Below are 13,558 nucleotides of genomic sequence, written 5' to 3'. Positions count from 1 at the left end.
TCCGGGGGCTTTTTTCAGTTCCCACTGATAAGCATTACCTGACTGCTGAAATCCCATTGGGAGCTGAGTGAGGAAAAAAAGGTTAATCTCAGGGTAACAGAAACAGTACATTGTTTCCTCATGCTTTTAATATGTACAATGCAGTCCTATTCTGAGTTGAAATCAACTGGTGCAGGCATGCCTAGATTTCCATACAGAGGACTGAAAATTTACGACTTTTGAATGAAGGGAGGATATTAAAAGAATGCTCCATTGTGACACTGATAAATTGGCATTGAACAAGGATTTTGATTCTGTCTTTTTGTGTATGAACAGAATAATGATTTTTCTATCCAGCCAAAAGTCTTGAACGAACTTAGCAATGATGTGGGGTTGTGTTATCAATAATGACTATTCTGAATTGTAGTCATTCTTATGCATTATACTTACATTAAAATACTACAGATCACAGCTCTTGCATTTCTTTATTTGATCCCAGTGTTTACATTTTCCTCCTCTCCCCCTATCCTGTCAGCTGAGCGCACCATTTAATGCATCTGATTTAAGTTGATGAAAGTCCATGAAAGTTTATGTCATTAGAAACGTGTTACATAGCTTATTTTTGTAACAGTTTATCTGATTTATCTTGGCTCTTAAGTAGATGTTTAATTTCAACTTTCCATTTTTTTCCTCTGCCTGTCCACCTCTCATCCTCTCTGCATCCCATATTTGGCAGTTACACATTAGCGAAAAGAAACTTCAGGATATCCTCTAACAGTGTTTGAAGCTCCAGTGTTGCAGACAGATTGGACAATGGAAAGTCCTCTTCAGGAAGTCGGAGTAGGGAAAAAGCCCTTTCATATAACTACAATTACAAAAATGACAAACAATTTGCTTGTGGCTTTGCTATGCATGCAGTGCTACATCACAGAGGGAAAAAACGTACAGTATTATGCTAAATGAGAATGCCTACCTTATCACATGTCCTGTTTCTAGTTTCAGACACCAACCTAATGCCTAGATTTATTTGAGCATATAAAGTGTACTCATCTGTTTTGTGATCCAACAGTGACCAAAAACACACAAACAATATAGTTGCGAAGAACATGAATTGTGGTCTTGCCTAAACCATAGAGTCATGAGATGTTTGGGACTTCAAGTCTCAGTACTGCTAGCCAGCATGGCAAAAGGAAGGTATTCTGAGAGTGGAACTCCAAAACATCAGTTGAGAACCTTGTTGTGGTCTTTCTATCCAACTTCCTCACAATGCCCCCCCCCCCGCCTAAGTTCAGGAAACCCAGCAATAGAGCATCCATGACAGATCACTGTCCAGCTTGTGTTCCAAGGCTTCCTGTTCAAAGGGATGTACTCTTAATTTGGTACACATATAGATGGTCGTCTCAAAGAATAAGCAGTAACTCAGGAAATCCCTAGTTCAGATCTTGCCTCCACCATAAACTCATTTCCAGTGGGGTACAGGTTAATCTGAAAGTGCAGGTGCTCACCATGTCAGGCTGGATAGCCAGCTTCCTCCAACAGAGAGTCCAAAAATGCAGGCAGCTGGGTCAGCCTGTACAAACTAATGGGGAACTGGGTCTTTTGTAAAGTTAACAGCTCTTTAGTTGCCATTTCAAAGCAAACCATACCCAGATAGATAAGAGGGATGTACAACAGGCTTGTAATAAGATACTATGAAATCCATTTCTCCCTTTGCTATTGTGAAGACTGAAGCTAAATTCAGAGGGAACAGGAAAGTGAGAGGAGGGCGACAAGTGACGTTACACTCCCTTCCACTCAGGACGTCCCACCACTTCATCCCGCAAGCCCTGCCTCCACTCCATCCGTGCTCACTTCAAAAACGGCACAGCGAACCCTTCTTGCTTAGCCGAGTTTCCATTGCAATGTGAAGACTACCTTACAGGGTTGTAGTAGTAGTGACTATAATAACAACTCTTAAATAACTCTTCAAGTCACAGGCAGCTGCTGACTAGAGCAGGAGGTGAGCGCCCCCCCCCCCCCCGCAGCTTGATCTATTACAGAAAAGCTGAGAGTTATTATTGTGATTATAAAAAAAGAAAGCGAAGGGAAAGAAGATCTCTTGGGACAGAGTGTAACTGGCAACCTAGCGATGGCACTTCTGGACTTTTCTCTGTTTCTTCACCCACTCTCCACGCAATGGTACCATCTCGCCTGATGATGAAGATGCTGGAGAACTTGAACGCCGACACCGCCTCTCTGGCATTTTGGGTTCCTCCGACGAAGGCCTTCGGGTGACGCTTCACAGTCGAGCTCTGAGGGGGGCAACCTCACCCACCCCGCGGCGTCTTCTCCCTCGGGGAGGATGCCCGCCTCTCCCGGCTCAGGATGCCTGATGTCATTGCGGGAGCTCAAAACGGAGGGAGAGAGAGCGCCTTCTATTCCCCCCCCCCGCGCTCCCCTCCCCGCGCCTGCGCGCTGGCCCGCCCTCGCCCTCCGGCCCCTCCCTTCCCTTCCCGCCGCTGTGTCACTCATGGGCTTTGTCAGTCTCTCGCCGCTGCCCGGAGGGGAAAGCCAGCAGGTGAAACGAGCCGCGCAGCCTTGAACTACCCGCCGGTCCCTCCTGGCGCGGGCCTCGGAAGGCGGAGGGGGGCTGGAAGGGACGCCCCCCCCCCGCCGGCAAGGGGCATCCCCCAGCCGGGAGCGACAAGAGAGCAAGGAGGCGAAAAGAAACCTTTTTTGCAATGCGGTGCGGGGTAGCCGAGAGGCGGTCCAGAGGCAAGCCCTGAAGTCCGTGCCGGGAAGGCAGGGAGCAGGAGCCAGAGGTGCCAGCCGACCCGCCAAAGCCCCAGCCCAGCCCAAATTCGACGGGCGCGGGGCGGAAGGAGCACGTCTGGGTGATGATGGTTTGAACTGGGACACGATCGGATCAGAGCGGGAGCGGCGTGGCTAGTAGCCAGGGGCAGCCTTGCCACACACAGGGCACCGGCTCTCCGCAGCACCAGCAGCGCGCAGGAAGCCTGCTCGGCGCCCAGTTCGGTCCCGGGAGAGCGGAGCTCGAAGGAGGATCCCCCCCCCCTTATTGCTCCGGGAACGCCGAAGCGATGCTCCCGAAGGCGGCGGCGGCGGCGGCGGGCAGGCGCTGGGGCGGACCTGCCTGCCCAGGCCGGCGGGGCTGGCGCTTCCTCTGGTGGCTGGGCGGCTGGGCTCTCCTCTGGGGTCAGGCGGCCTGGCGGGCCGACGCCGTCGCGGCTTCCTCCGGCCGGCCGCTCCCTCCGTGCCAAGAGGTGAGGCCGCCCGACGCGCTTCCCTCGCCCTCGGTTTCTCGGGCTCCCTCCCCTTCCCCCGCGCCCTGCCCTGGCACTCCCGAGCAGCGCCGAACTCGGGGTGGGGCCCCCCTCGATGGTGTGAGGAGAAAAACCCATGGACTGTGTGGTGTGTGTGTATGTGTATAGAAGTGGGACCCCTCCCACGCCACCCAAGTCATGAAGCAGCTGGCGCTCTTCCTGTGGTGCCCGTGGGTGGAAGTTGATCTAAGGTGTGTGAAACGGAGAGGGAAGAAAAAGGTCCCACGTGTCCCTTTCACCTTATCGGTTCAATCATTCTCCTTGACCGAGCAAGGATGTACCTGTGTCCCTGTTAACGAGGCAGGGGATCCTTGATCCAAGCTAGGGAACCGAAGAGAAATAATAGTCATGGTAATCATGGCAGGATTGTCATTATACTGTATAGGGCTTCTTGAGGGTTGAAGTAGCTGCGGATTGGTCATGTTTACACTAACTTTGCAAAGTACAGTAAGAGGGTCAGGGCTGTCTTGCCTTGTTCTGCAGGGAGGGGTGCCTAGGTTGCAGGACTGCCACTTTCCCACTGTGGCTTTTGCAGCAGGAAGACGCACAGAAATGGAGCAGTTAATGAATAGGCATGTTGAGAAGCAGGGCTTTTGGTAGACTTCTGCATTTTCAGGAAGAAGGCAAGAAAGAAGAGCGGGAACTTTTGGGAAGCTGACAGAGTGGCTGTTGCTACAGACTGCCATCCTCTTGGTATCTACTTACAAGGAAGCCTCATAGAGTACTTGATGAAAAAAAGGCTTGCAGCTTTCTCACCTCAGCTGAGCTGAGCACTAACTCTGTGGTTCTCCCTTTATGTACTAAGCCAGGAAAGCTTTCTGATGAGAATAGTAAAGCAATAAGTCAAACACTGTTTTTCAGTTTGCATAATGCTGAAATAGGGGTTTGGTTGCTGGAGGATTTTCGTATAAATGAAACCTCTTCTTTCTTCTCACTTCTTGTTTGCATCTTTTCAAATACTGTGAAGGGAGTCATTCAGGGGAAGGGCAGGATCTGTACAGGACATGAGATAATGGGCTCAAGCTACAGAAAGCCAGATTTAGGCTGAATATCAGGAAAAACGTCTAAATGGTTAGAGCAGTACACCAATGGAACCAATTACCTTGGAAGGTGGTGAGCGCTCCAACGCTGGAGGCATTCGAGAGGAAATTGGACAATCTGTCAGATCTGCTTTGAATTTGATTCTTGCATTGAGCAGGGATTGTGTTCAGTGGTCTAATAGGCCTCTTCCAACTCAATGATTCTATGAATTTATGATTCTTAATTCTCTAGCTTCATTGATGAGATATTCTCTGCCAACTGCTGCTGTCTTTCCTCTCCTCACTCTAGAGATGAGGAACAAATAGCAGGGAATGAGGTAGATAAAGCCAGTAGATAAAATGGTGGGGTATTCCAAGCTGAGGACTTTGTGAGCCTCCAAATGTTGTTAGTCTGCAACCCCAGTCAGGCTATAGAGTCTAAACCTGATGGGAGGTGCATTCTGAGAACATCTGGAGGGCTGCCCTTTCCCCACCTTGAGCTAAGATTATCAGTTCTGCTATAGAAAATAAATAGGGTCTAAGACACATGGTATCCCTGCTGCTGTAGCTATGCAGTGATAATGCTCTGTCTATCCTTCTCCATACTCCATATCTGATGTGTCAGGTGATCATTTTACTACTAATTAAATAAATAAATAAATATGCCAACAATATTGCTATCGTGTTTTCTCCTTTAAAAAGTTATCCTGAGAGGCTAGTTCTAAAACTGATTTCCCCTCCTTCGTCCAAGCCATTTCTTGTGTTTCTTAATAACTGGTTATCCATACAGAAGCCATAACAAGCGATTTGTTTTTTGCCCCAGATTGACTGAAACTCAAGGTTTTGAGGTCTGGCTGACATGTCTGCTGAACTTAGCATCTTTCTGGAACAAAACAGTTTACGTCGAGGTCTTCCTTTTCTCATCCCTAGTTTCAAGGCCACTGTGTTAAACTTTCAAACACTCTCAAGTCCTGCAGTCTTTTGTAAGTGATGTCAATTTGTAGCTGTTATGGCTAAAGATTTCCAGAGTCTGAAAAGTGAGACTAGAAACAGAGGAGTCAGCCTGAGAACATTAACAGTTCTTTCCTTTACTTTTAAATAAAGTTGCATCCATGAGATAAACCTTTTCTCACAGCTATTTGAGTAGTGGTGAGATCCTGGTTATTTATTATTTCCTCTGGCAAATACTTGTGATAAATAAATCGTAGAAGCAGGAAAACATGAAAAGAGAAAAGTGTTGCTTAGTGTTGATACTAAATATTCTTGCAATTGTAGTGATTGTTATGGCTACTGAAGACACACATTTTTAAGGGCTGCTTTTTTTAAAAAAAATTCAAACCTTTCTTGCTTTACAGCAGATGTTGACATACATTCGAGGTGCATATGATCCATTGTAATCCCATGACATTACCTTATGTCACTTTGATTTCAGGTTTAGTGACAAAGGGGTAAGGGGAGAACTTCATAGGAGAACATTATTTGCAACCAAAACTCTTTGGTCTGGTCTGTGGCACCTCCAGTTAAACGAGAGAAGGGATGAAAAGAACTATCCCAGCAATATTAAAGAACCAAACCAGGAGGCTAATGTGCTGCAAGACAGCTTTGTATATTAATGGATTCTGGACTGCTCTGGTGACCATCATCAGTGGTTCAAAACGTCCATGAATTTTCAGTTTGACAGTAGGCTGCAGTCTTGAAGCGGGCAGCAAAGGAGTATAGGTCTCAGTTCAAAATGTCCTGGATCATTCATGCTTCCTAAAGATGCGTTGTTCTAATTTCTCGGGAGGGGGGGCGGTGTCATGGAGCTTTCCCAACTGTGTTAAGGTAGGATAGTTGTGCTTTCTAGCTGTAGTATTATAGCTCCAACACTTGCAAAGTACTGTAATATCTTTCTGTGCTTCCCACGGTACCTCCTGATTCACCTTCTTAGCAAGAGATATTTGTATTTTATTTCTCCGTATTTGTCAGAGAGTGAATGATTTTTTTACTTGGAAGCAAAACCTGTGAAATTTTTTGAGGCAGTTCAGTCTGTTTGACTGGGATTGGTCCTCTTTTTCTGTGGTGTGCCAAGAAAGCAGAAAGGTTATCATATTTCTCAGTATGTTTGAGCAGCTTTATGGATTTGATTAAGTTACTCTCCTGGCCTCAGTTTCCATTTTTTAAAATAGTAAGAATTAATGAGCCCATTCAAAATGGATATTGTGTGGAATGAGTAAATGGGGGTTGAAAATTATGTGGAACTGGAATATACACCTGTTGGAGGAAATCTCAGGTCTGGTTTGGACTACAGGAGCCTGCCCTTGGCTTGCTGTAATGAATGCTTATATTCTCACCTTCCTGAGCAGGAGCCAGGAGCACTTTCAATATGCAAATGAAGGGATACTTGTTAATTATTTAATTAATTAGTTAATGTGTTCTTCCTAGTGCTGTGTATATGCATAGTTATGATCTCTATTTTACTGAAAAACAACAGAATATAAAAGAGAGTAATTTGTCAGCGAGCTCCTGATTGGATAGAATCTTGTCCCCAGGGCCACCTCCATTGCCCAACTCCACTTGATCATGTATTTTGGAGTAGATGTAGGCCACCATGTTCTAGACCACTGGTTCTTAACCTTGGTTTACTCAGGAGTTTTGGACTGCAACTCCCAGAAGCCTTCACCACCAGCTGTCCTGACTGGGGTTTCTGGGAGTTGCAGTTCAAAAGCATCCGAGTAACAAAGGTTAAGAACCACTGTTCTAGACCTCCTTATTATCTATGAACAAAGAGTAAAAATTTAAAAATCCAATAATGGCAGTTAACCTTCATTTCTAATGACCTCCTATAAACGTATTTAGAAAATTTCAGGGACCTTGTGATTTTACAGAGACACTGATTTTATCTGTAAAGTAAATAACTTGCCAAGATTGGCCCTGTGTGTCTCTGAGATAACAGGTCAGTTCTTGAGAACTTGCACATAGATTGAAGAGTGCTGTATTTCTCCAAATGGAATGTCTTGCATAAGCTAATGTGTGGCCATTGTGAGAAATTCAACAGGCAGTGGCTGCAAAGCTGTCAGTTTAAGGCAAGCTTTCTAGAGCAGGTCTTTATGCTTCTGTGTCATTTAGCAGCCACTAGGGAAGCCTGTGTATCCCTGGCCTATATGGTACTGTTGTTCCCATCTATTGCCCCTTTCTGTATGGTAATAATATATTCCTTCTTTCGCCCTGCTGCTTTTTTTTGGCTTCCATGACTTTAGTGTTCCATACTGTAATGATTTTCCCATTCCATTTCCTGATTTCACTGAATAATGCATATATGGCCTAATTCTTACAGGGTCATGCACATTTCCAACACACTTACTTACTTACTTACTTACTTACTTACTTACTTACTTACTTACTTACTTACTTACTTACTTACTTACTTACTTACTTACTTACTTATTTATTTATTTATTTATTTTATGTGATCAATGTCAATCATGCAACTGATGAGTCTCCAGGTATAGAGTTGGCCAGATTCTGCACAGAAGAGTGTTTTATTAGAAAAATGCATATTTCTGGCCATTTTCTTACTGAATTTTCTGTATCTGCTTTAGAGCGCATATGTATGTTAATTATATGTACTGTGCACTTTCTGGTCTCTGTGGTTATTTGTCGTGTCCTGGGAGAATTGTGAATCTTTCCTCACTTTGATATCCTGCTTTTCTAACATATATGGAGCCATATCACTTGACTTGTTTAGATGATTTGTACCAGTCTTTCATTTTCCAGTCACTTCAAATTTGCAGCTCTCTATAAAAAGGAAAATAGAAGTAACATCATGATCAATCATGGTAACACATTCAGTATACTGTATCTGTCCCAGTGATGCAAACATAAATCAACATTAATTCTGTGAACTCACCCTAACTTTAGGGAGAATTGTGTATTTCAACTGGTTGATGGCACTATCCTTGCTTTATCCTTATGTAACAGATGCATTTGTTTTATACAAGTAGCCACCATGATTCCCTTTCTTCTGGAGGGAAAAGTGGGTGGACTGAGTCTGTTTTGACAGCAGAGCTCTTACTCATGATTCAGGGTACATATATATAAGCCAACATAATGTGCCATAGACAGCTAGGGTTTGTCAATATGTTCAGCTGAATAAAGGCAGACAGGCAATGTATTATTAAATAATTAGGCTTATAAGAAAATAGATGGAAGATGATAGAAGAGGTATCATCAGCTTTAATAATGAATGTGCATTTGAGCATAACAGTCTTCAGTGCCTGGGATATGTCACAGTACTGAACATTTAGGAATATGACATGGCCGGATATACCAGGCATATCTGGGATTTGGATGATGATGATGATGATGATTGATTATTATTATTATTATTATTATTATTATTATTATTATTATTATTATTATTATTATTATTATTATTATTATTATTATTATTATTATTTTGAGAGCAAAGGCATAACTGTGGTACATGATGTCAACAATGTAGGGTGGGATGATGTTTCTTTTGTGGTACATCTGTAATTGTTTCAGTCATATTTATTGTAACAGGATGTGTGTGTCCTTGGTTCTTAAGTGTGTTTTATACCAGAGATCAGTGGCTTGCAACATTCTGATAATTAAAAAAAACCCCACAAAACTACAGTGGTTACAATTTTGTTACATGTTAAGTTACTTTTTAATAATGGGAAGGTAAGGAGTTATTTTAATATTTACTGTTTTTGGAGCAATTATTAATCATTTTTAAAGTAAATTTCCAAGCTCTGAAATTTTCCTATTTGTCTTTTAAGTGGTGCTAGCCCTCCCTCTACGAGCAGAGATGCGGAGCATGAGCTAATCAAAATGAGTGTGTATTTGTGTGTGTGTGTGTGTGTGTGTGAGAGAGAGAGAGAGAGAGAGAGAGACTTGTTGTAGAAGGTGTGACTTTGTGGAATTTAGTAAGAAACGGAGATGAGCACCGCCACCTAGAGTCGGACACGACTGGACAAAATTGTGTCAAAGAGTAAGCCTTGGTAGCTCTGTGAGTGAGTCACTATCAAAAAAATTCTCCAGCAGCCGATCTTGCACTGATCAGAGAGGCAAAAAGACACACAGCAATGTATAAGTGGCATGCATGGCACTTGAATAGATCCTGGCAAGGCAAATAAAGGATACCACAATGATGGCATGACTATGGTCATAGCTGTTGCTGCATAGGATGCTGATAAAGAAAAGAGAAGGAGATTCTGTAGACCACATGACTGTAGCAACAGATTTGATGGGGAAAAAGAGCAGCTTTATAACTCTCTGAATTAAACAATACAAATGTGGATTAATTTTTAAAGAATGGTCACAGGAATCCATAAGCTCATTACTTTTTAAATCATGTGACATGGAATTATTAGAGGCATGGGGACTGGAACATTTCCTTTTTGGGTTCAGTCTATTAATTTAAAAGGTATAAAAACCAAAGAGGGTAAAAAAAAAGCTGGTTGCACAGAGGCTGGTGAAATTCAGCCCCATGATCACTTGAGGAGAAGATCAGTAGAGTATAGAATGGAGGCTTTATGGAACAAATTGAAAGTTTGGGAGGAGGAAGGATATGGATGGATCAGGTCCATTTATCCCCTTCTGAGGATGAAGCAGAACTGCCAATTGGAAAAAAAAAACAATGCAAGGAGGATTCTCATAGTGGTTTTTTTTTTTGGGTACAGTTTCACTATAGCCAACAGAATGTTGGTTACTAGAAACCACAAATAAAACCCATGTTAAAGATGCCAGCTGCGTATGTCAGTGCGAGCAGACAGTCAGCAACTGGCAGACAGATATGGTCTGAAGCAGGGTTGCCAACTGATCAGAAACAAACTGTCTGAATGTGTATTTGTGCATTGCCAGAAAAGGAAGGAACAAGGCCATGCTATATTTTAGATATTAACTTCAGGTGAACAGGTATTGCTATGGTGGACTATGCCCATAAATTCACAAGAAAATACTGCTCTCCCCCTTGCCCCATGATCTGTTCCTGAGCACAAAGCATCTGTGCCCCAGATATCACTCATTTCCCAGTATATATGGGTTCAAGGTAGCAACTGTGGTCTGAATGAAATTTCAGAGAGGCACTAGTAGCATTAAATGTTAGACTTGTCAGGACAGCTCAAAAACACTTAAATCTCATGCCAGCTGCTGTCTTTTTGTGAGGCATCTATGTTTATCTTTTCTCTGTTGCTATTAGAAGTCTCTGCCTGCCCTCTTTGGCTCAGGAAAGATAGTGGGGGAAAAGGTCAGAAAAACCCTGAAAGAGAAAACTGTGTTAATCATCTCTGCAGTGATAAGCATGATAGCAGTCTTGCAGACTTCACTGAAATGGCTTCTTTCATCCTTGAGGTTTAGTAATTGCTGAGCTGCTTTGCTCGATTGGCTTTTATATCATTTTGAATATATTTTGCTTTCATCTGATGCACAATTATGTGGACTTCTAAAAATTCAGTTCTCCTAGTCCAAAAATGTGGGTTTTGAAAAACAATGTTTCAAAACAGAAAATTAAATGGGTGGATCCTTGCTCCATTTAATCTTCGCTTTCCATCATGAATCTGTTTCAGTAAAAGTGGTAAAAAATGACTGGAGGTGTGATAACAATTACCATCTGGGTCGTTCTTTTGTGTACTTGTTAAACTTGCAGACCTGGGCAAAATGCGGCCCTCCAGATGTTGCTGAACTGCAACTCCCAGCAATCCTAGCCCACGCAGCCAATAGTGAGGCTTGCTGGGAGTTGCAGTTCATCCACATCTGGAGGGCCGCATTTTGCCCAGGTCTGTGTTAAAGCAACAGTTCTATTGGGTTGGACTTGGGGAAAACACCCAGCAGTGCTGTCTAGGTAGTCTTTAATGGTGTATTTGCAAAAATGCGAATAAACATGGAAATCAGCATTTATATTGTACTGGGAATTCCAGAGACTCAGATTTAATTTAACAGCTATTTTGTGTGTTAAGGGAAAGATGAGTGCCTGATAATCCACGATATATTTCAGTGATGGCCACCATAACCCAGGGCTACTACCATTATCTGTGCTCCCTCCTGAATGCACCACTTTTCTGAACCTTTCAGTGTGCAGTGGGGTCAAGCTCTGTTTCATTGTTGGTGATAGAGTAAACTGTTATCTTTTCCTGACTTAGAAGATGAGAGAGCCTCTCTTTTCCTCATGTTCAGTAGAAGGGGTTGAATTTAGACACCAGAATTTAAAATAGTGTCACATTGACCTTGCCCCCCTTTTTGAAATCTTCTGGCATTATGGAGAAAGTTGGGGGTTCGTTTCTTTATTCTAGGCTTTGGAGGCGCAAAGAGGCAGAGAATGCTACCGCCTCTTCCTGTTCAGTTTTCTCTTAAAAGCAGTAGCAGACAATGGACAGAATCGTCTACATTTCTGCTGCTCATGAAACTCTTGTATGCATGAACAGATTGTGCTTTTGGGAGCTTGTGCAAATGTATTTTCCCTACCCCTTGTGCAAGAGAAAGCCCTATTACTTTTAATTGGGTGTCCTCTGGCTTGTACAACTGCCAGAGTACTACACTGTAAGGCTTTATATGCTCTGTGATTCCAAACAGGCTTTTTGTAGTACCTTGTTCTGTGGCCTGAGCCAGGAACATGCAAAAAGTAAAAAGAGAAAATAAAGTTCAAAGCAGTTTCAAATTTAGTTCAAAAGCAATCAAAACTATGATGCTAATATTAATTCTAAAAGATTTGCGACTAGGGTGATTCTAGAACAGTTTCCAAAGAAAATTAAAAAACTAGCCATTTTATACTAATACTTACAATCCAGCAGAACTAAAGCATAGTTTCAGAGCATATGTAGAGTGCAGACTAAGTAGCAAGGCAGCAAACAAGCATAACGGTCTCCTGAGAGATGCTAAGCCAAAGTAACTAAATTCTATATGCCATTTTTATACCCATCATCCGTCTTTTTAGAGTGACTTTTGTCAAAGTACAGTAATGTTGTTCATCTTGCTCTCTCCCCCGCCCCTTCCTTTGGTTCTTGTTAGCTGAAGCCAGTTTTCACCTAATTAACCTACCAGGAGAAAAGTGTTTTATGACCTTCAGCACATTTCAACCCATCAGATAACAGCCAGCTACAATTTGTCTCCCTAATTAGCGGGCAGTCTTTCCCCGTCCTATCCAATTTCTTGGCATAGTCAACAAGCCTAAATTTTACAGGGCAACTGAAACTTATTATCCCTGCTTTTACCAGTCTCTTGACACTGTCCGATAAAACTGAACCAAGGTCACAGTGGCTCCTGCAGTTCTGCTGTCACTGTCTGTACAATCACTTGCAATACTGGTTCAATTTTGGAATGAAGCAACTTGAAGAAGAAAGAGGGAACCCAACTGCTTGCTGGCAGTGTACCAATGCTGCTCAAGAGTCACTAACTGTAGTGTTTTATGGGTAATGTTGTTCTGTGAGAGGTTTCCTAATGGGTAGCAGGACTATGCTTCCTCTGTAACACTGCAGAACCTTGGAGTGGTTAACATATTTTTACAAAGAGGTTTTCCCAATTTGCTAGCCGGATAGCCTGCACATATTCCTCTTTAGTCACTTGTGTCATACTAAAAAGACCTGATATGGTCCCCAAGGTTGAAAGTTTCAGTTTCATTGCCTGAAGGCAATTTCTGCTTGTCATAGGCAATCAAACGAGGACTACATATAGACTAGGGGGCAGAAGGCCATAATTCTTAGGGCCTGTCTTCTGCAGTAGGTGACTCAAGTTCAAAACTTGAATTTAGACAATTCGGGCCAGTTTGGGTATGTCTTAAACCCTGTCTGCTAAAGGCAACAAAGTTCTCTAAAATGGATTTACTGTTCAGTGTGACTTGCTGGTTGAAGAGGAAAGATATTCTTCAGAGTGCTGTATTATGCTAAAGGAAATGCTATGGATATCTGTTCAAAAGGTTTGCATTGATTTGTCAGATGATCAAAGCTGACATTGTTTCAAATGACTGCAAGATCAAAAAGGCAACTTGTTGAGTTATAAAGATCGGTAGAAGAATGAAGTAGTACTTTTTAGACTAATATTTTAATTTAGATTTTCTATATGGTCCTCTTAGGCAGATTTTTTTTTTAACAAAAATAAAGATGAAAACATTGTGGCACCATAAACACTAGATTAGGCATCCTTCAGTCTCAACAGACTATGGTAAGGTGCTCTGAATGGAGGACTTGGAACAGCACCTAGTGTGGCTGAGAAGGCCAATTCGAGAGTGACAATCCCTTC

The 13,558-nt window shown here is 42.8% G+C and overlaps 1 protein-coding gene across 2 annotated transcripts in view; it reads left to right on the top strand.

Annotated features, from left to right (window-relative positions):
* The first annotated feature begins 2,873 nt into the window (after positions 1 to 2,873).
* Positions 2,874 to 13,558, top strand: part of ELAPOR2 (endosome-lysosome associated apoptosis and autophagy regulator family member 2) — a 95,344-nt gene continuing 84,659 nt past the window's right edge. Inside the window, exon 1 of one of the 2 annotated variants that reach the window (XM_073000799.2) lies at positions 2,874 to 3,242. In XM_073000799.2, coding sequence (XP_072856900.2) covers positions 3,060 to 3,242 — 183 coding nt within the window. In that variant the 5' untranslated portion in view covers positions 2,874 to 3,059. The remainder of the gene's footprint in view (positions 3,243 to 13,558) is intronic. The other variant, XM_073000800.2, reaches the window with a different exon arrangement.

Source organism: Pogona vitticeps, chromosome 5 (assembly GCF_051106095.1).
Source record: "Pogona vitticeps strain Pit_001003342236 chromosome 5, PviZW2.1, whole genome shotgun sequence".
NCBI lineage: Eukaryota > Metazoa > Chordata > Lepidosauria > Squamata > Agamidae > Pogona > Pogona vitticeps.
This window is presented reverse-complemented; position numbering and strand designations above follow the sequence as displayed.